Source organism: Chionomys nivalis, chromosome 1 (genome assembly GCF_950005125.1).
Source record: "Chionomys nivalis chromosome 1, mChiNiv1.1, whole genome shotgun sequence".
In the NCBI taxonomy this organism is placed as follows: Eukaryota; Metazoa; Chordata; class Mammalia; order Rodentia; family Cricetidae; genus Chionomys; species Chionomys nivalis.
This window is the reverse complement of record NC_080086.1, coordinates 150,520,361-150,545,883: the sequence shown is the minus strand read 5'-3', so window position 1 is coordinate 150,545,883 and position 25,523 is coordinate 150,520,361. Positions and strand designations below refer to the sequence as shown.

At 44.8% G+C, this 25,523-nt stretch overlaps 1 protein-coding gene across 1 annotated transcript in view; it reads right to left on the bottom strand.

Moving 5' to 3' along the window:
- The window catches only part of Actr3b (actin related protein 3B), a 102,132-nt gene extending 98,981 nt beyond the window's left edge, over positions 1-3,151 (bottom strand). Inside the window, exon 1 of the mRNA XM_057772846.1 lies at positions 3,014-3,151. Coding sequence (XP_057628829.1) covers positions 3,014-3,057 — 44 coding nt within the window. The 5' untranslated portion in view covers positions 3,058-3,151. The remainder of the gene's footprint in view (positions 1-3,013) is intronic.
- Between the last annotated feature and the right edge of the window lie 22,372 nt (positions 3,152-25,523).

The window sequence follows — 25,523 nt, the reverse complement described above, 5'->3', positions numbered from 1 at the left end:
CTTCAGAAGGCTGAAGTAAAAGACCACAAGCTAAGACCTGGGCTACATAAAGGACCTCCATTCCATCCCTTTAAAAAAAAGTGGGGGTGGGGGGAGATGGCAGTTAAGAGCACTGGCTGCTCTTCCAGAGGACCAGGGTTCAATTCCTCATAGCAGCTCAAGAGTGTAACTCCAGTTCCAAGGAATTTAATACCCTCACACAGATACAGGCAAAAGACCAATGCACATAAAATAAAGATAAAATAAAAAGATGGCCACCAAATGCAACATTGTATGGTACAATGGTAGACAGGGTTTGCCTCCAAGAAAGACAAGAAATGAAAGCGTTCACAAATCCAGCTTGCAGATAGAACAGTGGTCCACATAAATGTTCATTGTTCTGACTTTAGTCACTGGTCTTCCATTATATAAGTCCTTGCTCTCAGAAAGTAGACAGTGAAACCCCTAAGTAGAAGGTGCCTGCAAGCCTCTTTTAGCCACTACATGCAGGATGCAGAACGACAAGCAAATATTGAAACTGCTGAGACTTCGGGTACACGCTGGATTTTGTTCCCTCCCGGTTCTCAGTCGACTTGGAATTACTTAGAAATTGGTTTAACTCTGGAAAACTACTTTAGACATTTGGTTGAGATGTGAGACTGGATTTATGGAGTTTTCCTCTGGGAGTTCAGCAACCTAGCCATCCCTTAAATAACTGAAACTTTCCTTTTGGATCTCGTAGATACCTTTGTCTGTTACTATCTTGGTCCCAGCATCCTCATGTACACTCAGCTGGTCTGAGGGCATATCAGATTTGAGATCACCAGAAGAAATATATTTACTATAAAACACAAGTCAAAGGAGCATGACGGCTCACACCTGTAATCCTAACACTTAGGAGGCTGAGGCAGGAGGATTTCTCCAAGTTCAGTATCAGCTAGGGAGCTCTAGGCAAGCCTCTGTTGTACAATGAGAAGATTAAGGGAGGGGCAGAGAGAGAAAGACAGAAACAGAGAGACAGAGAGAAAGAGAGATAGAGAGGGGACACACACACACAGACAAGACTGGGACTCACAGTACAATTCAGTAGTAGAGGCATCTCTTACAAAGTCCCTAGGTTCAAAATCCACCACCACCAAAGCATAAAATAAAACAACAACAACAAACCCTGCTCATTTCATCAGGAGCACCCACTGTGATCGCCCAAGTCTATTCTATTCCTCAATCTCTATTATCTTTAGCTGCATTCTATATTTTGTTCTATTCTGAGGCCAAACTCAGTCCAAAATGATGGAGCGCTCTAAGAAATACAAGAATTACTAATATATGGAAGCTGGTAAATTTAGGCTATGCAATCTTCCTTCTGCTCGCACACTGGACACTCGGGACTGACAATAATCACCGGGGCTTCTACGGCACAAACACCCGGAGGAAACCTCCAGGTTTCCATGTCACTGTATCTAAAGCCTATGGCAGCCTGCAGCACAGCTTTAGGCCATGGTGAGCCACTGGAGGTGAAAGAAACAGTAATCACTCACTTCAAAAGGTCAAAACTGAGCACATTTTAGATAGTTATAGCAAGAACAACGAATAAGATCTCGGTTTACTAATATGAAATAAAGCACTGAACATTGTTTTCCTGCTACCACTATGCAATGCTTTCTATCTCAGCAGTTTGAACACCACCAAAATCTCACATGCAGGCATTAAAATGAGAGCCTTTACATATTGCCTTCGTCCCTGACTCCACCAGGCTGAAGGGAGTGTCAGGTGCAGGATGAGACTGTGCCTTCCAGGAGTTGCAAATGGGCAGTAGGGTTTTCAGAGCAATACTGATTAGAGCTTGTGTTTGGAGAAGCAAGCAACTCCTCAAACGCACGGCCCGGCCACAAAACTCCTCTATAGTGTGTATTTCCAAAAGAAAAATTAGCACAAATAAAGTGTTTTCCAGCTTGTAACCACTGCTGGCCCCTGAGCAACAAAAGGGAAGACATATCGGCAGGAGATGGACTGTAGCAAATTAGAAGACACCCCCACAAGGTTGTCAAGGAAACCAAACTAAGTATATTTTTCTACAAAAAAAAAAAAAATCGCAGGTAAGGTGAACATGCCACAGCATATTTGGTGACAAAGGTCTACCATCCCTACGAAAACGCATTAAGAGGTTAAATTTACTTGCAAGCTATTCATGAAGTACTTTGTCGGCAGGTATTCCAAACTCCTAGGTCGGAGGGTTCGGCAGCTACCTTCCTAAAAGCAGCTAAGGTCTGAGCCAACTGACAACGCAAAACATTCCCTGAGGTCTTTTCTGAAAAATTAACATTACCAAAAAAGAAAAGAATTATCTCCCCCTCCCCCCCAAAAAAAGGGGGGAGAAGAATCCCCAAATTTAGACTTTTATTTTTCAAAATGGAAGTCTTTTTTTAAAATGCATTGGGGTGTGTGTGCGTGTGTGTTTTAAAGAGCAAAGACTGAGTGCATGCAAACCAAAGCAGGAGCTGAGCTTGGCTGTGCCATTCCAGAATGGAAAAGAGCTGAGTGGGAAGGGGGACCGGGTGTCAAGTTGGCAGGGCACGTGTAAACATCTCCACGAGTAGGTGGTTGGTACATCAGCAGGGAAAGGTGACACGCTCGTGAGAGCACAAGAGGACCGGTGACAAGCACCAAGGTGGTGGTGGTGGGGGGGGGCAGACACGGACACAGCGTGAACTCTCAGGTGTAAGGCCTGCAGCGAAAGCATCTGCAGCAGCATCCCCGCGAGGTGCAGCCCGCCCAGGAACCCCGGAGCTCCATCCCCTCAGCACCCCATCTTCTCAGAGCCCCATCCCTCAGCTCTCTATGCCCTCGGATTGAGTACCGTCCCCTCAGCTCCCCATCCCCCAGATCGAGCCCCATCCCTCAAACTCCCCATTCCCTCAGACTGAGCTCCAGCCCTCAGCGCATCACCCCTCCGCGCTCCTCCCGCCGTCTGACCCCGCGGGGAAAGGGCTTCGGGACGCCCAGCGAAGAGGGCGTGATGGGGCGCGGCTCTTACCCGGTGCCGCAGTCAACCACGCAGGGAGGCAGCGAGCCCGCCATGCTCGGCCACGAGGCGCTCGATCCTCGCCTGTCTCAGTCAAGACCGGCTGCTAGTGCCGCGACGTCGGTTGGCCGCGAGTGCCGCCACCGGGAGCCCAGAGGCGCCGCCGGTGAGTGACGTCACTCTATCGTTGGCCAATCGGGGACGCGCACGCTCCGCCCTCTTGTCAGCCATCCTTAGTGCTGGCAGCGAGGCGTTTTTAGCCTACGCATCCATCCAGTTGAAGAGATTGGAGTTTATTTTTAACTGGCATAAGGTGAATATGACCCTATTTACAAGACCTGAATTCTTTATCTTCTCTCTTTTTTTTTCAAGTTGCATTTTTTTCAAGATTTATTTTTAGAGTGTGTGTGTGTGTGTGTGTGTGTGTGTGTGTGTGTGTGTGTTGGTATGTGTTTGTGAGAGGAGATGCTCTTGGAGGCTTAGGGTCGCCTGGAGCTGGAGTTAGAGACAGTTATGAGCTTCCTGACGCAGGTTCTAGGTACTGGGCCTGTGTGCCCTGGAAGAGCAGCAAGTGCTCTTGATTGCTGAACCATCTCTCCAGCCCATTTTTCTCTTCTCTTAATTCTCATTTCAAGTGTTCACTTCATTTTCCACCCGAACAATATCATGATTTTATTCCTAACGCTTAAAGCTGACTTGGGCACTAATTTATTGGTCATTGTTCATCTCCTCTGGACTCTGGGTTATCCTAGTATGGGGCCTCATGCTTAACACATTCGGTGCCCAGATGGAAATCTTCTGTATGTTGAATGAATAACCTTCACTGTAGGAAAAAATACTTTTAACTGTCTGTCTGCTAGAGCATTGCATGGTTTATCCTGAGGGAAAATCAACAAATATGCAGCTAGTCTTGAGAAATAAATGACCTTAGCCAGCACCATACCAACATTATTAGTAGGAATTATTTTCTAATGTCAAATAGAGGGTGATTGTCCAACAAATTGTGGAAACCAGAGACCAAAAAAGAAAAACACCTCCCTACAGTGTTCTTAAGGTACCGGAAGTACCGTTGTACCCGACTCCTTACCCTGTAAAGTCTTGACGTGATGCCTGAGGAACTTTCTAGAGACATATGAATACACTTGGTCTTTACTGGGACTTAAAGCATTGTGTTTTTCCACAGGAGAACAATTAGATTCGGTAACTCAGTATCTTTTCTTCCCCCTGCCTGCAAGGAAGCAAGTAAATCCTACACCTAGAAAATATCCAGGGGAACTAGAGAGAAGTGGAAGAAAGGTGAAGAGTATGGAAGGTCCCAAATGGGACCCGGATCCAGAGACAAGGCTGTCTTTCCTTCTGTGCATGTTACCAAGGCCCTGCCCAGCTTGGTTTGTTTGTGTGTTTATTTTTGAAACCTGGGCCAAAACAGCAAAGTCCCTATTACAGTTCATTGGCACTGGCATATATTTTAGTGTCATTGACCTGATGGACATTTATTATATTGGTCATGTTTTTACAGTATAATTGATTGTTGTGGAATATTAGTTGAAGATGTGTTACATTTGTTTATGCTGTGGAATATTTGTTTAATGGTGCAAAGGTGTGTTCTATTCTTTTATGTTGAATTTGTTTAACGCCGTGAAGCTCTGTTACTGTGCCTGTCTAAAACACCTAATTGGTCTAATAAAGAGCTGAAGGGCCAATAGCTAGGCAGGAGAGAGAAATAGGCAGGGCTGGCAGAGAATAAATAAAAGGAGGAAAAAGAGAAAGAGAAGCAAGAACGGGAGAAGGAGAGAAGACACCATGGACCAGCCACCCAGCTCTACAGCAAGTCACAGAGTAAGAAGTAAAGGAAGGTGTATAGAATGGAAAAAGATAAAAGTCCAGAGGCAAAGGGTAGATGGGATAGTTTAAGAATAGCTGGCTGGAAACACAAACTAAGTGCAGGTATTCATAAGTAAGGATAAGTCTCTGAGTATTTATTTGGGGGCTGGGTGGCAGACCCCAAAAGAGCAAATAGTCAAAAGATTTTTAAAAAAAAAAAAAAGTACAATTGATAGTTAATATTGATTGACAACTGGACAGGCCCCAGAACACCTAGGAACAAACCTCTAGGCATGTCTGTGAGGGGGTTTCTACGCTGTGTTGATTGAGGTGGGAAGACCCATCCTAAATGTGGTTGGGATCCCAGGTATGACCAGATGCCTCACCCTTCTGTTGCCACAGCAAGGATGTTATGCTCAAACTATGAGCAAAATGAGACTTCCGGTATTTTGTCACAGCAAGAGAAAGTAGCTAACACAAACAGTCAACAAGATGTCCACGGTACCTGGCCCCAGTCTAGTGAGACGTAGCGCCAGCGATCAGGCGATGACAATACAAATGGTGGATGCCGGAAGTGTAAGGTGCCCAGAAAGCCATTAGGGCCCCCCCAACCTTGACTTTTAGATCAAGGAGACTTCTCCCGAAGCCACTGAAGGTAGGCAGAGAGAGTGACTAGGTGGAGGGGAATGTGGATTGTCTGTACACTTCTGGGAGAGGAAACTAGCAAAGCCAGGCCACCCCGGAGCCCAAATGTTGTCCTGTTCACTTCACCAGGAAGAAGCTGTTACAGAAGCTTCAGACTGGCTGGTCACAAAGCGTGTGCCTTCCCTGGGATCGTCTCCATGACATAGGACTTACTGGGCATGATAGCCACTCGGTCACGGATAGGAGAAAGATATTTCTGACTCCAGCAATTTCCTCTAGACACCACTAACCCTGAAGATTATCAAAGATGTTTTTGTGTCAGGGTTATGCCTGTTTTTCCCTCTCTTGGGAGGCTGTAGAGAGAAGATGGAACATTCAAGGCCATCCTGGGCTACAGAGTTAGGCCCTGTCCCAATCAAAAAGATGTTGTAGACCCCTGTGCCAATCAAAAAGATGTAGGCAGCCAGCTCAACACAAGCGTAACTAGACTCCCCCCTAGAATGAGCAAATCGTGCTCCCATTGTGTAACTCAGACAGCTCAGCAATTCAATGGTGTCCTCAGAAGCCTATACATTCTGTTCCAGCAGACCCTACACACTGGCTTATCCTCTTCACTTTCAACATGGCGGCAGCAGTTCCATGCTGCAGAACTATACTGATGACCTCCCTCTGAGAGGGAGAGAGAAGAAACTGAGGAAGCAGTGTCCCCAGCTGTTACCCCTTTTGTTTCCCTAACCAGTGCCTTTCTCCTAGTGGATGTGTCACAAGAAGTCACCACAAATGGAAGGACCATTCAAGAGGCCTAGAGGCCAATATCAAGACATAGATGGGGCTATGTTCTCTAAAGGCTGAAGGGAGGGTCTGTTCTGTGCCTCTTACCCACTTCCAGGAGCTGCTGGCACCTCTTGGGTTCCTTCGCTTGTGTGTGTGTGTGTGTGTGTGTCTGTGTGTGTGTGTGTGTGTGTTTATATCTGCCTATAGTGTTAAGCATGTGTGTTTATTCGTTTTCTGTGGGATTATCCTCTATCTCTCCCTCCCTCCCTTCCTCCCTCCCTCCTTCTCCTCCCTCCTTCCCTTTCTCAAATCTGCATATGTGTGCAGATGTTCATGCACAGGTGTGTGCATGCATATAGAGGCCAGATCTGGATCAGCCTTAGATATCGTTCCTCAGGCACCATCCACCTTTTGTTTTTGGAGGCAGAGTCTCTCACTGGCCTGGGACTCCTCAAGTGGGCTAGGCTGACTGGTCTGTGAACCCAAAGAATCTACCTATCCTCACCTGCCAGCACTGATATTACAAGTGCACACCACACTTGAATCTTTCTCATAGGTTCTAAGAATCAAACTGAAATCCTTGGGCTTATACAGCAAGTGCTTTACTCAGCCATCTCCCCAGCCCTTGATGTTCTCCCTAAGGCAGTCAGTTATATTGAATTAATTTACTCACATAGGCAAATGTGTTCTGAATAAGATTACACTTACAGATACCAAAGGTTAAGACTTCAGCATGTCCCTTTAGGAGATGCTAATCAATCCATAACACTAGCTCTGCCAAAAGTAGTCATCAGTGTTCTGTTGACTGCTAAAAATAACCCCTCATGGCCTTTGAAGCCTATGGTAGCCAATACCTGCCTAGAATGTGCTTTGATTTACAAGAAAAGGGGATTGCTGTTCCATAAAACACCCTGTCAGGGTATAAAGGAAGGCTGCCTGCAAATGAAGAAAAGGCCCTACCAGGACCCTGTCACACCAGCATCCTGCTCTCAGAGTTCCACCCTCTAGAACTGAAAAAAAAAAAAAAGTCTGTTGTTCAACAGGCAAGCCAGAGTATTGTGTTATGGCAGCCTGGGCCAATGAAAATGGTGCTCAAAGCACCCTCCTGTCCTGCTTGGATTGGATGCTCCTATGAATCAGGTACCAATTGCCTCTGCTTTAACCATGCCTAGGGCAAAACACCCACAGAGGTACAAATCTCACCTTCTATAAAAAGGAAAGCACAATCTTTGATAATCGTGTTACCAAGGAAGTATGTGCTCTCCAATCCAGGCAAAACTCTGGCTACTGAATGCCTATTAACCCAGGGTGCATTTCCCTGGGAGTGCTAGGCTAGCCTCTCTCATTTGTAGCCTGAATTCAGCTGGGAATGAGAGAAATGTCTGAGGGAGCTTTCGTTGGCAAGAAAGGCATCTCTCCTTGTGCTTCTCCCTGGCAATGACTTCACCCTGGAAGGAGAGCAGCTCCTGTATAGAACTGTTCATGGCCTTGTGATACATGTCACACCTACCAGCCTGAGCTCTGAAGCAGCCCAGCACTAGGCTCTCAAAGGAACTGTGGATAAACATCTTTCAATGATGCATATTTGTATGCATACGAAGATGGCAAGAATAAAATAATTGGGTCTTAGAGATTGTCTAACTCATGGAACTTAGCCCATGAGTAACTGAATAATGCAATCTTATTTCCTGTACTTAACTAGTTGTGCAGGGCCAAGAAAGAAAAAGAACACAAAAACTAAAAGCTCTCTTCAAAACTGCCCACCCAGCAGCTCTATAAACCTTAAATCTCAGAGCTGTAGGCAAGATCAAGCTGGGTGTTCTCTGTTGCCATGAGGATGCAAAGAGAGAAAGGAGGACCAAAAAATTAGAACCCAGTTCCTTTGAAAGTTTCTGGCATTCTCCTTTAAGAGGAAGGGCCTGTCACTCCTCTCAATGGGCCTCCCTGCTGTCTTGGCAGCAGCAGGAGAAAATGATCCAAGCAGGAATCGATTGGCTAAGTGTTCAGAATGTGTTAGAGAGTTGATAACAGAGCAAAGCCACAAGACTCCGGGAAATAATCTAGAGATCTGAGCACGTTCACAGCTCTGCTGTGTTTCTATCTGTGTTCTGGGTAATTACTCAGGCTGAAGCCTGCTCCTCCACACACCCTTGTGACCCTCTCTCTTCCTAAGCTACCCAGCTACAAAGTCTCACTCATTCAGGCCCCCCACTACTCCCTTTTCATCTGCCTCTGTTGTTTCCTCCTCCTCTTCCTCTTCTTTCAGTGAAAAAAGGGTTTCATGTAACCCAGGCTAGCTAGCATTGAACCTAATATGTTTCAGAAGATGACCTGGCACTCCTTATCCTCCTCCCTCACCCCAAGTGCTGGGATTATAGGAGTGCTGGTTTATGCAGTACCAGGTATCAAAACCAGGGTCTTATGCATGCTAGGCAAGAACTCTTTACCAGCTGAGCTATGTCCCAGCCCTAGTGTAAACGAAGATTACACTTTTGTTTCCCAGCTACCCAGACCCAAATAATCACACAGAAACTATATTAATTACAACACTGTTTGGCCAATGACTCAGGTGTATTTCTAGCTAGCTCTTATATCTTAAATTAACCCATTTCTATTATTTTATATTTTGCCACAAGGCTCGTGGTTTGTTACCTCTTGCTTCTTGGACAGCTACATGGTGTCTCATTGACTTCACCTACTCTATATATCTCTTACAGCCTGGCTATATTCTGCCCTGCCATAGACCAAAGGAGCTTCTTTATTAACAAATGATAATAAAATATATTCATAGCATACAGAAGGGAATCCCACATCATCTCCCCTTTTCTGTATAAATAAAAAGGAAGGTGTTGTGGGAGGCTGTATTTCGTTCCCAGATGCCCAGACTTGAAATAACCACACAGAAACTGTATTAGTTAAATCACTGCTTGACCTATTAGCTCTAGCTTCTTATTGGCTAACTCTTATATTCTAAACTAACCCGTCTCCATTAATCTGTGTATCACCATGAGGTCATGGCCTACCAGCCAAGTTTCAGTAGGCTCCAGTGAAGGTGTCTGTCTCTGGCAGTGGCTGCATGGCTTCTCACCGACTCTGCCTTTTTTCTCCCAGCATTCAGCTTAGTTTTTTTCACCTAGCTCTACTCTGCCCTATCACAGGCCAAGGCAGCTTCTTTATTCATTAACCAATAAAAGCAACACATATACAGAAGAACTTCCCACATCAGGAAGGTTTTAACTTTAACATATTAACATCACATATAACAAAACAGGTATCAAGCAAGAATTACAGTTACAATATTTAGTCCATTTAGATTTGGCAAATTAAGGAAAATACTCTATCATCTATCCTATCTTTGTGAGCCTAAAGTTTTATGTCTAATTTGTCCTTTATCATAACTAAGGGAAACTATAACTATCTGTCTTCAACTCTTCCAAGACCCCAGAAGGATATAAGATTACCTAAGCAAACAAGAAGTACATTTTAAGCAATGCAAAGCTCTAGAATTGACAGAGACATCTTGCTGCCTGAACAGCCACCCAAAGTTCTTCTGTAATATTGGGGCATCCATCTTCAGCCAACAGGCCCATAGTATCTTGTATGAAGCAGGAAATTTGAAGATCTGTTATGTCCTGTACTGGCAAAGTTCATCAGCTGCTTTCCTCTGTGTCCTTCAGAATGTCTGGCAGACTCTTTCATGAAGCAGGAACCCTGAAGGACCATCCCATCTTTTGGAAAGTTCAGCAATCACTTTTCTGTGGATCCTGCATGTTCATTTCACATAGCATATTGTAAAGCAGTCCACATAAGAGCAGTTTCTTGTCCAAATGGCTAGCCTTGTCACATTGAAGACAAATTCCATGACAAGTTTCTTCAATGCCCATCAACTTCTCTGAAGTAATTGGTGCTGCCAGAAGCAGGCATGTCTTACTGTCGAGAAAAGTCTAAGTTCTTTTAAAAAAAACCTAATAAATGCCATATTCTGTAGATCTTTGAATTGTTGAAGATTATCTAACTGAAATATATCTCTATATAGCTGAAAAGCCTAATAACATGACTAAAAGTTTGGTTATTATAGATGACTATTAACCTGTATTTCTTAATTATACATTACATTTTTAAATGAGCTGCACAAACACGATACCTTGAACAAGAGCAGATATACATATACACAGTGTAACAAATCAACCTTAAATTTGTATCAGTAGACCAAGATCCATACCAATGCAAAATATTCATCTCTATATTATACCCCTTTTATATTTTTTACTTTAGAAAGACCTTGATTGTAACTATTAACCATTTATAATCAATCTCCTTTAAATGAAAACAAGCACTTATCAACAATCATTTTCTGAATTTGGGCATAGTTTTCTCTAAACTGCTTCCTGCTGTTTGTTGGGTGAAGTATTTTTAGGGTTCACAGAGACCTTTCAGGAGGTCTTGTTCTATCAAACCACATTATTCTGGAAGGAATCCACAGGTTCTCATCTTCTGTGGAAACAAAAGCAGAACCTCTTTTCCAAAGTAACATATCCTTAGACTCAAATTTTGAAGTCAAGATACCTTTAAAATATATATGTTGGTTTAGCTCAACAGCCCCCAGAATTAAACATCTCTCTGCAGTCAAAAAATCCAAAGAAAATACAATAATATATATAATCCACACTCTCTGTGTATATTCCATCTTTACATGGCTTTTTTCTATTACTTTTTTATATTTATTATCTTGAATCCTTTAATCTATGTCTGTCTGTACTCTTTTATATACTGCTTTTTATAACTGTCTATACTCTTTTTCCTCTCTCTCCCAGCCTACATACATTTATCCAACACTGTGACCTATTTAGAGGTCTTTTTTTTTTTGTCTGAATCTGTCTCTTATACATATCTATACTCCTTTTCTGACCAGGAGTGCCTCTTTTTTTTAATGCTAAGTGGGCATGGCTAGGACCAAGGCTGCTTTGCCTGCTGGCTCTGCCCAGTCCAACATAGTGGAGTTACATTTACTGCCAGCTCTTGAGCCATGCTCACCACCTCAGTTCTAGGGATGTATCAGGTCTATGTTGCCGTTAATAAACTTGTAACACTCTGCTCACAAACCCTTTTAAATGCTCTGTAACTGAACCTCCCAGAAGAGCCAGAGCTATTTGTGCAACCAGCATGAACCAGCAAGCTGGCTCTTAAAGAAGCCATGCCCTCTGCTCACCAGCAGCAAACAGAGCCTTTCTGAAAGAACACAGCTACCAAGAAGCTCCAATTGACTCATGTTTTTTGTGGACCTAGAAGCCTTATTTTTTTAAGTTTTCTTGGGCTTTATGTGGATGTATACTGCCAAACGTTGGGCACCATTCTGTAAATGAAGACTGCACTTTCATTTCCCAGCCACCAAGACCCAAATAATCACACAGAAACTTTATTAATTACAACACTGTTTGGTCAACAACTCAAGCGTATTTCTAGCTAGCTCTTCTATCTTAAATTTTCTATTATTTTATATTTTACCACGAGGCTTGTAGTTTGTTACCTCTTGCTTCTTGGGCAGCTACATGGCATCTGCCTTTTTCAGCAGCTACATGGCATCCATTGACTCTGCTTTATATATATATATATATTACAGCCTGGCTATATTCTGCCCTGCCATGGACCAAAGCAGCTTCTTTATTAACCAATGGTAATAAAATATGTTCACAGCATACAGAGGGGAATCCCATGTCACCCTAGCCCTTGCTTCTTATTCTTACTGTCATTCTTGCTGTCTCTATGCTTTTACCTCCCTTAGACATTTTCAGATAGATTGGATTGCTATGACAGACATCATGACCAAACACAGATAGTCCATATAACATGTCAGTTTTCTTCTCCCCAAACCCTCTGCAGTACACTGTTATAGAATTTAATTCAAACCAGAAGTGTGGTGTTCATAGTTCTATGAGCTGCTACTAAGTTACCATGCTACTCTCACCTCCTAGTATGACCTTGGACATGTCCTTGTAGGCCAGCCCACATTCTACTTCCCAAACCCTCTGAATTGTCATGAAACCCCACCCCAAGTCTAGAAGCTTCTTCACCGACCTCGTCCTCTTTGTCCTTTGAGGCCTGTGCAAAGCTGACTCACCGTTCTGATTTTAATTCACTTCTGTTCTGTGTACTCATTCCACACAACATCTGAGTGCTTCCTCATACCTCTCCTCAGCGACAGTCACTGAGCCTGTCCCTACGTTCAGCATCCAGAGGTGAAATCTGAGGTCTACATCTTAATAAGATGTTCTACAGAACTGAACAGTACTTCGGTCCCCTGCCCGGTTCATAAGGAGAGTCGTATTACAACAATATCTTCATTTACAGTACATTTCACTTTGAATCTTTAGAACATTCCCACAAGATACATGTTACAAATAGGTTTTGAATCAAATAAGAATACTGGGTACATAGTTTTAGAATTAGCATAGATTAAAATTTCATTTCCTTCTAAGCACCTTCATTCTGCTCCCCAAAGAAAACAGGAAAACTCTAAATCCTTCCAAAAATCAGCATCTGATAGACGCAGGTCTAAAGTACGCTAAGGCCAGAAAGCCTCTCAACTGGCAGTGTAACCCCAGCGTCTCTGTGATTTCAGATGCACTGTGAGCCTGCAGTGTAGCCCCAGTGTCTCCGTGATTTCAGATACACTGTGAGCCTGCAGTGTAGCCCCAGTGTCTCTGTGATTTCAGATGCACTGTGAGCCTGCAGTGTAACCCCAGCGACTGTAATTCCAGATGTACTCTGAGCCCGCAGTGTAGCCCCAGTGTCTCTATGGTTTCAGGTGTACTTTCCTGTTCTTGAGCTCTTTAATGTTTTCTATTTCCAGTAACAAATGCCTATGAATTCCCACGAGGCAATACCTGTGTGCTCTATACCGAGTAGTATCCAACCGAAAAATCATTTTGCCGATATGGAGTGAAACTGCTGAGTGGCCTAATTGGGCTCCAAGTGATCTGGACAGTGTGTGCTGCCAAAGGCTAGGGCCTGGGTTTCTTGCTCGGTCACACAAGCAACAGGTTTAGATGAGTAGGCACCTCAGGGCTCAAGCTCTACTTTTTCTTTCTTTCTTATTTTTTTTTTTTTCTGTTTTGTTTGTTCTCACCACATAGTTCTGACTGGCCCAGAATTTGTTATACAGCAGAAAGACCTCAAACTTAAAGCTGTCCTCCTGCTTTTTTTTCGAGACAGGGTTTCTCTGTGGCTTTGGAACCTGTCCTGGAACTAGCTCTGTAGACCAGGCTGGTCTCGAACTCACAGAGATCCGCCTGCCTCTGCCTCCCGAGTGCTGGGATTAAAGGCGTGCGCCACCATCGCCCAGCCCTCTCAAGTGCTTAAAGTACAGATATGACACCACACCCACTGTGTTTTTGATGTAGAAGCTAGATAGAGTGTATTATGTGGTAAGGCGGGGGGGGGGGAGGTCACTCTCAAAAGGGAAGATGGACAATGGGCATAGACCATTGTGGAGGCAAACATTCTTGTGCGCTGAGAGTAGATAGTGGCCAGAGAGACCACTGTTCCTCCCCTCTTTGCTGATGTTCATTCTGGAATGTTTTAAGAAGTAGCACAGAGCTGGGCATCAGTGGCACGCCTTTAATCCCAGCACTCGGGAGGCAGAACAGGTGGATCTCTGTGAGTTCGATGCCAGCCGGGTCTACAGAGCGAGTACTAGGGCAGGCTCTAAAGCTACACAGGGAAACCTTGTCTTAAAAAAAAAAAAAAAGAAGAAGAAGAAGGCTCAGTGGGTAAAGCATTTGTTGCACAAGCCTGAGGACCTGAGTTTGGGTCCCCAGAGCTCACATAGAAAGTCAGATGCATGGGTGCGTTCTGGGGCTGCATTCTGTAATCTCAATACTGGGGAGGTCTAGACAAAAGCATCCTAGAGGCCTCCTGAGCATTGGGATTAAAGACGTGTCTACACCATGCTTATAGTACATTCTTAATTCTATAGATTCCATGGTGCCTTAGGCTTGGATTAAAGACCAGGCCACAGCTATCTTGATGTTTGTTTGTTTTGTTTTGTTTTTGAGACAGGGTTTCCCTACATTGTCAATACTGGTCTTGAACTGTAACCCCACCTTGAGAGTTGTGTGTGTGTGTGTTGTGTGTGTGTGTGTGTGCTTATAAGCATGTGTGTACTTGTGCATTTAAAGCCTGTTTGTTGGCCTGGAGATGGCCTGATGAATTGCCACAAGTTGTGAAGTCAACAGTTCAGATGCCCAGAACCCATGAATGGTGTTTTGAATGAGAATGGCCTCCATAGGCTCATATAGTTGAATGCTTAGTCATCAATTAGTGTGACTCTTTGGAAAGGATTGAAGAAGTATAGCCTTGTTGGAAGATATATGTCACTAGGGGCAGGAGTTGAGGTTTCAAAAGTCAACATCAGGCCCAGTCTCCCTCCCTCCTCCCCTCTCTCCCTTCCTCCCTCTTTTCCTCCCTACTCCTACTCCTCACCTCTCCCCCATCCTCCCTCTCTCCCTCCCTCCTCCTACTCCTCTCCTCTCCCTCATCCTCTCTCTCTTCCTCCTAACCCTCTCTGCTTGCAGCCTTTGGATGAGGATGTAAGCGCTCAACTACTGTTCCAGTACTATATCCATCTGCTTCCAACCACAGTGGTCATGGACTAACCCTCTAAAACTGTAGGCAAGCCCCCAATGAAATGCCTTCTTTCGTAAGGGTTGTCTTTGTCATGGTGTCTCTTCACAGCAGTAGAACAGTAGCTAAGACACCATGTGACGATGGAGAGATGAGACACTTAAAAGAAATCCCACACTAGTTCAGAACTGAGAGATAGATAGTTATTTATTTAGGGGGAAACTTACAAATCCGGTTTCTCTGCTTGATCAGTGGATGGAAATGGGATCCAGACAATCCGAACAAGCCAACAGGAACCAGGGGGGAGCAGAGAAGAGGTGGACTCAGGTGGACTAAGTATGTAGTGTAAGAGGTTTAGCTGTAAACCTTCCTGCAACACCTCCCCCTTTTTAAATAAGAAAGCTCTAAACCTAATACAAAATTATATACAATAAGAACAAATATGCTATTCTAACTAGCTTAAGTCTTGTATAATAAGTAACTTGGCCAAGTCATGAAAGGAAAATAACTACACTTATTTAGTCTTCAACCCCATCGAAGACCCGAGAAGGGAAATAATGTTATCGGAGTGAGTAGGGACAAGTTCCACTTCCACTCACATGAACACACACACAAACACACATACGCGTTTAGGGAAGCATAGACTGCGAAGGTATGGTGGTGGGGGGTTAAGATTGAGCACCATTCCATTAAACCTCCCCACAATAACACAACTAGCCCTTCCCCACATCCCCTTCGCTGCAAGAAATGAGGACAGGAACTGTGCCTTCTCTTCTGTCTTAGTTTGATCTCTATTGCTGAAATAAAATGACTGGAACTGGATCCTTCATAAAGAAAAGAAGCAGATTTATCTCACAGCGATGGTGGTCCAAGGACATGGCCCCAGCATCTCCTCTGAGAGCCTTGTGGCAATGAATGTTGCATGTGGAGAGGGGTTCATGGGGCACAACTCTGTCTCAACAGAGTATGGTCCTGTGGGACTTGGATCCACTCAGGAGGGCAGTGTCCCATCACCTCACAATCTCCCATAAAGCCTCGCATCTTAAAAGCTCCACAGTGTCCACACCACCACATGGAACCAAGATTCTGCACACTGATGGCTAGCCAACCCCAAACCTTAGCACCCCAAAGACCAAACTGAACTAACAGTGTGTTTGCTGCCAAGACTCTCCCTGGCACAGTGAATTCTCCCTTGATGGGAGAATTTCTGCTTGCTGGCTTTAGCATGAGTAACTCCGTTTTTACTTTTTGGGTACATTTATTTAGTTACTAGTTAGTTGGGGGTGTAGACATGCCACAGCACACAGACGGAGGTCAGAGGACAACTCAATGGAGCCAGTTCTCTCCTTTTACCATGTGGGTCCAAGAGATCCAGCTCAGGTTGTGAGGTTCGCAACAAGCGCCGGTACCTAATTAGCCATCTTGCTGGCCCTCCATTTTGAGTTTTAGTTTGTTTATTTTTAGGCCCCCAGGCAGAAGTGTAGTCCAAAACCATATATAGCCTTGTGTGATTTTTATTTAGCAGAGGAGTGAATATGTTATAAGGCACACATATACACATGTTGTGGAAGCATAGAACATGAAGGTATGGTGTTCCGAAATGCAATTGTACCCTGGATGAAATCCATGTGTTGCATCATGTGTCATCAAATACTCTGAGGAGCTGCCAGTGGACTAAGTTTTTGGGGTGTGAAAGGCAGCTGAAGGGATTTCAGAGAAGGGGCAATGGGATGTCTGGGGATCACCAAGGCAAGGACTATCAGCTCTGATTAGATGTACTATTCCACAGCAAAGGGACCAATCAAAACGGCAAATAACCAGAGTGGGAGAGGGAGAGGAGCATTGCCAGAGGTGGCACACACTTTTAATCCCAGCACTTGGGAGACAGAGGCAAGTGATCTCTGTGAGGGGTGGCTCAGGAAGGAGCTGGAGGAAGGAACAGACATAGGCACGTGAGCCACACGAAGCTGAAAGAAAGGTCTGAAATCAAAAGACTCCAGTCCTGTCCTACAACATTGGTGCTTCATGATACACAGGAAACATCCGAAGGCGATATTTTGGTCTTTAAGACAAGATGTCTGTAATCTAGACCGGACCAGAACTCATTCTTTTAGACCAGTCTGGCCTTGAGCTTATGGTATCTCATTGCTATCCCTCACACGTGTTGAGACAATAGGCACATACCATCATGCTTGTCTTCAATTTCTTTTCTGAAAAATAAAATTGTATGTGTGTCTGTGTGTTTCTGTGTAAGCGTATACATGTATTTTGTCTATCTGCATATGTCTGTGTGTATTTGTGTATCTGTGCATGTGCGTGCATCTGTACATGTGCTTATATTTATCCATGCATTTGTGTCTGTTCCTTTATGTCTGTAAATCTATATGTGTATCTGTATGTATCTGTACATCTGTATACATACCTGTGTGTCTCTGCATCTGTATGGGTCTGTATATCCAATTCATGTATTACTGGACAAGAGTATGGAGGGTAAATACACAGACATTAACTAGACAGCCACAGGGTGGAGTTATAGAAAAATGATTACTGCATTGATAGAATTAACAAAGGCGCCTCCCAGGTGTGGTGATATTTTGTTTGTAATCGAACAAATAAAATTTGCCTGAAGAACCAAGTGTGGAGCTAAGCCACTAGTTAGCCATAGATGCCAGACGGTGGTGGCACACATCTTTAATCCCCACTGAGGAGGCAGAGGCAGATGGATCTCTGTGAGTTCAAGGCCACCCTGAGCTATCTGAGATTTATCCAGTCTAAAAGAGAAACAGAGCCAGGCAGTGGTGGCTCACACCTTTAATCCCAGTACTTGGGAGTCACATGCCTTTAACCCCAACACTAGGGAGGTGGAGACAGGAAGAGGTATGACTGGGTGGAGAGAGGACTATATGGAGAGAGGAGACAGGAGCGCAAGGCATTCAGTCTAAGGACTGGTGGAGACAGGATCTCCCATTCGGTCTGAGGATGTTGTAGTGGTAAGAACTAGTGGCTGACTGCTCCGCTTCTCTGATCTTTCAGCTTTTACCCCCTAATATATGACTCCTGGTTTTTATTATTAAGACCAGTTAGAATTTGTGCTACACCCAGGTATAAACAAAGATCTCTGAAGCTGTTGGATTGAAAAATGAGGGCAGGACAAGTTACACAGCCTTGGGGACAGTGGGGCATTGCCACGGAGGGACTGTCCACAGAGAGACACGCAGAATGGAAGGGTTGTGGATCTGAAGCGGGGACAGAAGACAGGCATAGTTCACTGCTCCAGTCCCTGCCCCTGACCCTCCCTGACCCTTCCTGCCCCTCCCTGAGCTGGGAGAGGCCAGCAGCAGGTGCCTGACAGCCAGAGATGCAGAAATGCCAGCTGTCTTTTCTCGGCTCCTTGAGTTTCCTTCCTGGTCTTCCTCAGAACTCTGCCAGCTTCCAGGACCACGGCAGACCTCTCAATTTAATTATTCGTTTCGCTGTCCCTGGATTTTTGTTTGTACGTTTCAGAATTGGTGCCCCAGTTCAGGACTTGGACAGTCTGTGTCCCTTAGTCATCTTGCCTCCTGCCGCTGGCTCCAGTGTCCTGTCCTGTCCCACAGACGCATGAACAGCCCTGACTCAGTCTCCCACAACATGACCTATCAGAGGCTCCACAGTGCCTAGTGTTTAAGAGTTCCTCTGTCAGACCCTAAGAGACATGCATGGATCAGCATAGGAAGGTATGAAAAGCAAGATCTCCTGAGTAAACTGTGAGCTTGTGGGTCACGGGAGAGGGGAGAAGGGGAGAAGGGAGGAAGGGAAGGGAGTGGAGAAAAATGTATAGCTCAATAAAAACAATTTTTGAAAAAGAACAGAGGGTCGGGACTCTAAAGGACACTGTGAGTTGTATGTGTGGGTTTGTGATCAAGTTGGTACTTTAAAAAGGAGAGAGAACCCCCTCTGTCTTACAATTCTCCAAAAAACATTCCAGAACTTCGTGTGTGTGTGTGTGTGTGTGAGTGCGCGCACACACGCATGCATCAAAGAGTCAAAGAAACAGCTTTTCAAACTTGACTCTCTCCTTCCACAATGTGGGTTCCAGGGATCCAGCTCAGGTCATCAGCTTAGCAGCAGGTGTCCCTTCCCCATTGAGCCACCTCACAGGTCTCTTATATAGAAAATTTACCTCAGAGGTGGAACAGAGCTAGGAATGGATCTCAGTTGGTTGAGTGTTTGCGTAGCTGACAAGAAGCCCTTGGTTCCCCCTAGCTCTGCATGAAGGAGGCATAGTACTGCTCACTTATTATTCCTGTACTTGGGAGGCTGAAGCAGGAGGATTCCATGACTTCCAGGCCAGCCTGAGCGACAGAGTGAGGGGGGTGGGATCAACAGGAAAAACTGAAAGAATCTATGAAGAAAATGACCTCATTGAATGAACTTCTAGGCATGGGTAGTCAGTCCCAGAGTACACTGGCCTGGAACTGGGGACCTGGGGGGTGGGGTCATTCCTGTAAGGATGCTGTAAGATTGTTGGGCACAGAGGCACATACCTTTAATCCCAGCACCTGGGAGCAATAGGTAGTCAAATCTCTGAATTCGAGACCAGCCTAGTCTACATAGTGAGTTCCAAGACAGCCAGAGCTACATAGAGGTCCTGTCTCAAAGAGAGAGAGAAAAATATAAAATAAAAATTAGCATACCCTTGAGACAGGTTTCAGAATTGCTCTCCGGGTCATTGCTGAAATTCTATATTCCATCCATTAAAATCATAAACAGCTCTGGGAAAGGCAGGGGCTGCAGGGCTCACACACCACATTGTAAATGAATTGCTATTTCCTGAGCCAGTAAGTAAGGACGCATGGGCGGAGGGAAAGGGGGTGTTTATTTTTTTTTAAAGTTTGGGCAACTGCCAGTAGTGCTGAAAATTTAATTACTGCTGCAAGAGAGTAATTAAATTTTGGAAGCAGGAAACTTATGTCCCAGAAGTTTAAGGCAGCTTAGGGGCCCCTGAGGAGAAAGCCCTGTGGTATAGTGGTTGGCACCTCCCCATCTCCACCCTGCATGTGGCTGCCAGGCTGTGATGCAGGCTAGACAGTGCTCATAGCTTGCTGTTGTAGTGGTCTGGGGTAGGCCAGGGCATGACACCAGAATGTGGGAGCAGCCCCTTCCCAAAGGCAGGAAAATGATCACCAAGCAGATCCCAAAGCCTCTGCTATTTCCCACACAGCCCGAAGTGTGCTCCTGCAAGGCCAAGATGACCAGAGAAGGTGATATTTGTTAACAGTGAGCCTGCTGCTGCCTAGATGTGCATGGGAGTATCACACAGAGAAAAAGGTTGGGGACGGATCGTGGAGAGGTGAAAGGTTGGGGCACATACTCATGTCTTAGTTCATAAAGCCAGCTTTGTTTTGCCTGAATCTGAAGGATAGATGAGCTCTTGGAGGTTGGTCATCATGTCATTTCATAGTTGAGGAAGTCATGTCCCAGGAGGTTTCAGAACTGCCCTAAGATCACAAGGCATGTAGGTAGGCAACAACTCAGGAATTGGAATGGGACCCTCTGACACTAATGTGTGTTACACACATGTTGTTAAGTTCGTCGCTTTCTCGAGGGCCACTTTGCCATTCTGATTTCATTTTAGCACTCGTAAAAAATTTTAAGTCCACTGCAGTGACTTACAGGTTTACATCTGTCATCCCAGCTACTCGAGAAACTGAGGCAGGGGGATCACTTGGTCAAGGCAACTCACCAAGATCCTGCCTCTAAAACTAAAACTAAAAAACCAAGGGGCTGGGTGGATAAATCATGGGTAAAGTATTTGCCTCAAGGGTAAAGTCCTGAGTTCAGATCCCAGGCACTGACGTAAAGGGCCAGACTCAGCAGTGTGCTCCTGTCAGTCTGGTGCCTGGGAGGCAGAGACAGGCAGATCCCTGGGGCTATCTAGCCAGAATTCGTGAGCTCCAGGCCTGCGTCTCACAAAACAAGGCAGATAATGACTGAGGAAGACACCCACTGTCAACCTCAGGCCTCAACACACACATGAACACACGAGTATAACACACGTTTATTACACATACAAACTAAACTAACCAACCAATACCCGAAGTCATTAAGCCAGATAGGTACTCAGAGTCGGCTCCAGAAATGAGTGAGCATCAGACAGACACCAGTCAGTCTTCCAAGGTTCACCAGGGACTGCTCCAAAAAGCACTTTTCAGTTTCCACTGTACATGTATACACGAGGATTATGCTGCGTACGTATTATTATAGGTACTACAGCACCGATATCAATGCAAGAGATAAAATGCAAAGAACGAAATAATTACTACTTTGACATAATGTGCACTGTATTCCACATATTAATAGAGCAAAGACTCATTTGCTTTGTGACTGAAAGGCCAAAACCTTGCAGTATTTCATGAGAGCTGAGTCTTAGGGAAACAGTTCTTCAAAGACTACGATCACATTCAGTGTGCTTCCTGACTTTTCATCACAGTCCAAACCAGATAGCTCTGCTGAAAAAGTTGTCACCAAGGAAGACAAATGGACAGCACATTGCTGTATGTGAAACTCCAAAGCACCCTGCCCTGAGGTGTCCACCCCCCCCCCCAGTGTCCCACAAAGGCCTTTGTGTAGATGGCGTGCATTAAGATAATACCATGCCCGTGCAGCCACTCTGCCCTGTGCACACGTGCTGCTGGCAGCAAAGGGACAGGCCAGGGGTGGCGGTAAGCCACATACATTTAGCTAAGTCGTATGCCAAAAGCTGATCACACACTTAACATAAAATTTTGTGTTTTCAGAGATCCTTTTTGCCTTCGGCTCTGCCTTGGGGAAAGAAAGCACGCCCATGAGGGTCCTGATGGGTGGTACGCCCCAAATAATCATTTCTCAGGGTGAATATTAGTCTAGTAATATGTTCTAAATGCTCAGAAGTCTCAGCAGCGCTCCACAGCCCTCCAGAGCTAGTCCTTGCTCCACCCTAGGGGAAGTTAGCCTTGGTCTGATGAAGGTTGTTCTTTATGACCAACATTTGAGGTTGTTAGGTGGGTTTTTTTGAACATTTTGTTTTTGTTTTTGTTGTTGAGGTGTTTTTTGTTTGTTTCGTTTCTTGCTTTTTATTTTTTCTTTCTTGCTTTTTTGTTTTTGTTCTTGCTTGCTTTGTTTGTTTGTTTTTTGAGACAGGGTTTCTCTGTGTAGCCATGACTGTCGTGGAACTAACTCTGTAACCAGTTTGGCCTTAAACTCAGAGATCCGCCTCCCTCTGCCTCCCTAATGCTGGGATTAAAGGCATGAACCACCACTTGAACAAAGCCAAATGAACCAGAATCCTTGAATCTGCCCTTTCCCATTTTCTACACACAAGACCCCAACCCTGCCTGTTTACTCTCCAATAACCTCTTATGTGCTAAAGGCTCCCAGCACAAATTCACGTGAAGCTGCTCCCACAAAGGCCTTGTCAGAAGGAGGCACAGATTTCTTATTCTGACAAAAAATAAAAAAATAAAAATAAATTCTTAGAGACCATGTGGTCAAGGAGAGATGTTTGAGAATCATCTTGTCCTCCGCACTGAAGATACCTTCCAACACCTCCTCCCAGCCTGTCAGCAGTAATCAAGGACCCCAAGTGTCCCTTTCATTTATAGTGTCCTTTTCTTTTTTTTTTCTTTGTTTTTAAGACAAGGTTTTGTGTAACCCCAGCTGATCTCAAACTCACTGGAGGCCAAGGATGATCTCCTCCTGCCTCCATCTCCTGATAACTGAGATTGCAGGCGTGTACTGCCAAATTTGATTTATGTGGTCCTGGGGATCAAACCTGAGGCTCTTTGCATGCCATGTAAGCACAATACCAGTGGAGTCCCTTGCCAGGGCTCAAGTGTCCCCTTCGGCAAGGAAGTCTGACAGATATATAACCCGCTAGTTGCTGTCAGTTATTGTCTCGGGTAGGGGAATCATTATCGTAACTGGCCATTTATTATAGTAATCTGCCCTTAGAAATATTCAAAAGCACCAGTGAACTAGATTTTCTTTCTCTTTTCCTTTTTCTTTTGCTCTCAGAGTTGGGAAGGAACCCAGAGCCTTGCGCAAGCTAAGCCAGCATTCTAGCACAGAGCTAAGGCCCCAGGTTAGGTACCCATTTCCTTCATTACACAGCCTCAGCTTCACCTTGAAGGGAAATTCCTAATTATTTCAGACATCACTCCACTTAATAAGCCTCAGAACCAAGACATGTACCTATCACGGGGCCATGGATACTCTTTGTTTCATGAGAACATCTAGGCATCCTGAAGGCACTTAATCATTTAAAAACTAGTTTAAATGAATAGCTGTGGAAGGTTATGAAATTCAAAATCTGAAACGTAAATACTCAACTAAAATCAAAATATTACGTCTTTTTCCTTTACTCTCTCTAGCAATGCAAACAGTCAATCCACTGGGAAAAGAAAGCTAAAATCAGATTCTCACAGCACTGTCCTCAGAGCTGTGCTGCCAGATACTTGATTGACAGCTGTCAGTCATTCTAGCAAGGTGGGATTAGTCAGAGTCTTAAATGGACAAATGGAAAATTAATGAAAAATCTTTCATGAGAGGAATAACATTGAACTAATCATGTAGACAGAGGCTGCTCGTTCATTTCCCGGCCGCCTTAACCTGGGCATGTGCTGCAGTCCCAGCACTTGGGAAGAGGAGTCAGGAGGATCAAGAGTTCAAACTCAGTCTCAGCTACATAGGCCAGCCTGAGACACTTATAGGTCTGTAGTTAAGAAAAGAAAATTGAGGCATACAGTGGAGGCCAGAGGACAGCTTTTCAGAAGTTGGTTCTCTCCTTTGATCATGTCTCTATGTCCCTAGAATTGGATTCAGATCATCAGGCTTGGCAGCAGGTGGCTTAACCTATTGGGTCCCCTTGCCAGCTGCTAAATGAAACCTTTAGACCTTCTTTTAGACTTTCTCCCCCCCCCTCTTCCTCCCTCCTTCCCTCCCTCTCTCCCTCTCTATCCCTCTCCCTGTCTGTCTGTCTGTCTGTCTGTCTGCAGGCTGGCCTAGCTCTCTACACTGCCAAGGACTACACTGAGCCTCTGATCCTGCTGCTTCCGTGTCCCGAGTGCTGACCTCACAGGTGTGTGCCACCGTGCCCAGTGTATTCAGTGGCCAGAGACTGAACCTAGAGCTTCATGCACCCTAGGTAAGCACTCTGCCAACTGAGCAACATCCCCAGTCCCTGCCACTGGTGAGGCACAGTACTAAATACAAAGATCCTATAACTAACAACAACAAAACCTTCCCAGGCAGCGTGTGCAAGATGTCAGAAATGATTATATCTTGGCGTATCTCGGTGATTAACTGGAAAAGAGACATTAGCAAAGGCCTTTTGTCCTGATTGCCTCTCATCACATGCCAGAAGGAGGGAACAGTCCCTTTGTCATCACTGTATCTTGGAGATCATTGGGTTAGGTGAAGAAATGACTATAAGCAGGCTTTGGAAATCAATGACACACTTGTCGGGGAGAAGCTTCCCTTGCTGGCACTGGGTGCAGGGAACAATGAAAACAGGCACTCAATACACAGCTGAGGTGACTAATTATTACATTGTAGCGGACACAGCTGCCTCAGGAGCCCGACAAAGGCCCGGAACCAATCTGTATTGTTTTTATTGTTGGGTTTTTTTCTTTAATTATTTTGTTTTGTATTTTTGTCATACTTCTGGTTCTTGGTTTGTTGTGCTTGGGTTTCTTGTGGGGAATTTTTGTCTGTGTGGTTTCTTGTTTGCCCATTTGTTTGTTTGCTTGTTCATTTGTTTGTTTTGAGACAGGGTTTTCAAAGCAGCCCAGGCTTTCTGCAGATTCACGATGTAGCTGGGGATGGCTTGGAGCTTCTGCTCCTCCTGTCTCCGTCTCCCAAGTAGGATTAGAGGCATGTACAACCACACCAAGTTTATACAGTGCTGGGATTGAACCCAGCATGTAGGCAGACATTCTGACAACTGAACTCTATCTACAACCTATGTTTTGGGAGATTTTTTTTTTTTTAGAAGATCTATGCTATAGTTCAAGCTGGCCTAGAACTCACTATATTGCCCAGTATGGCCTTAACTTACCCTCCTGCTTCACTTTCCCAAATGCTAGGATTACAGACATTAGCCACCATCTCCTGTCAGTCCATACTACTGCTGTTTTATTTGTTTGATATTCTAAGGAGGGGGGCATGTGTACCATGGTGCCCATGTGGGGGACAACTTTTGAGAGTTGGTTCTCTCCTTCCAGTGGGTCCCAGGGTTCAAACTCAGGTCATCAGACTTGCTTGGCGCATACTTTTGCCCCACTGAGTCATTGACACCAAAGTTAAAATCTTGATCTTAAAGCCAGGTGGTGGTGGCGCACACCTTTAATCCCAGTACTCAGAAGGCAGAAGCAGGTGGATCTCTGTGAGTTCAAGGCCAGGCCTGGTCTACAAGAGCTAGTTCCAGGACCGGCTCCAAAGCCACAGAGAAACCCTGTCTCGAAAAACCAAAACAAAACAAAACAAAAAAAACCAAAATCTTGATCTTGTTAAATTTCCATATCAACTTTTGAGACAAAGTGACTGAAGCAACGCCATTTTGCCCTGATTGTACCCTAACAGCATTTTGTATCTGCTCCAGTGCTTTTCAACCCCGAACCCCATGGACAGTCATGTCCAC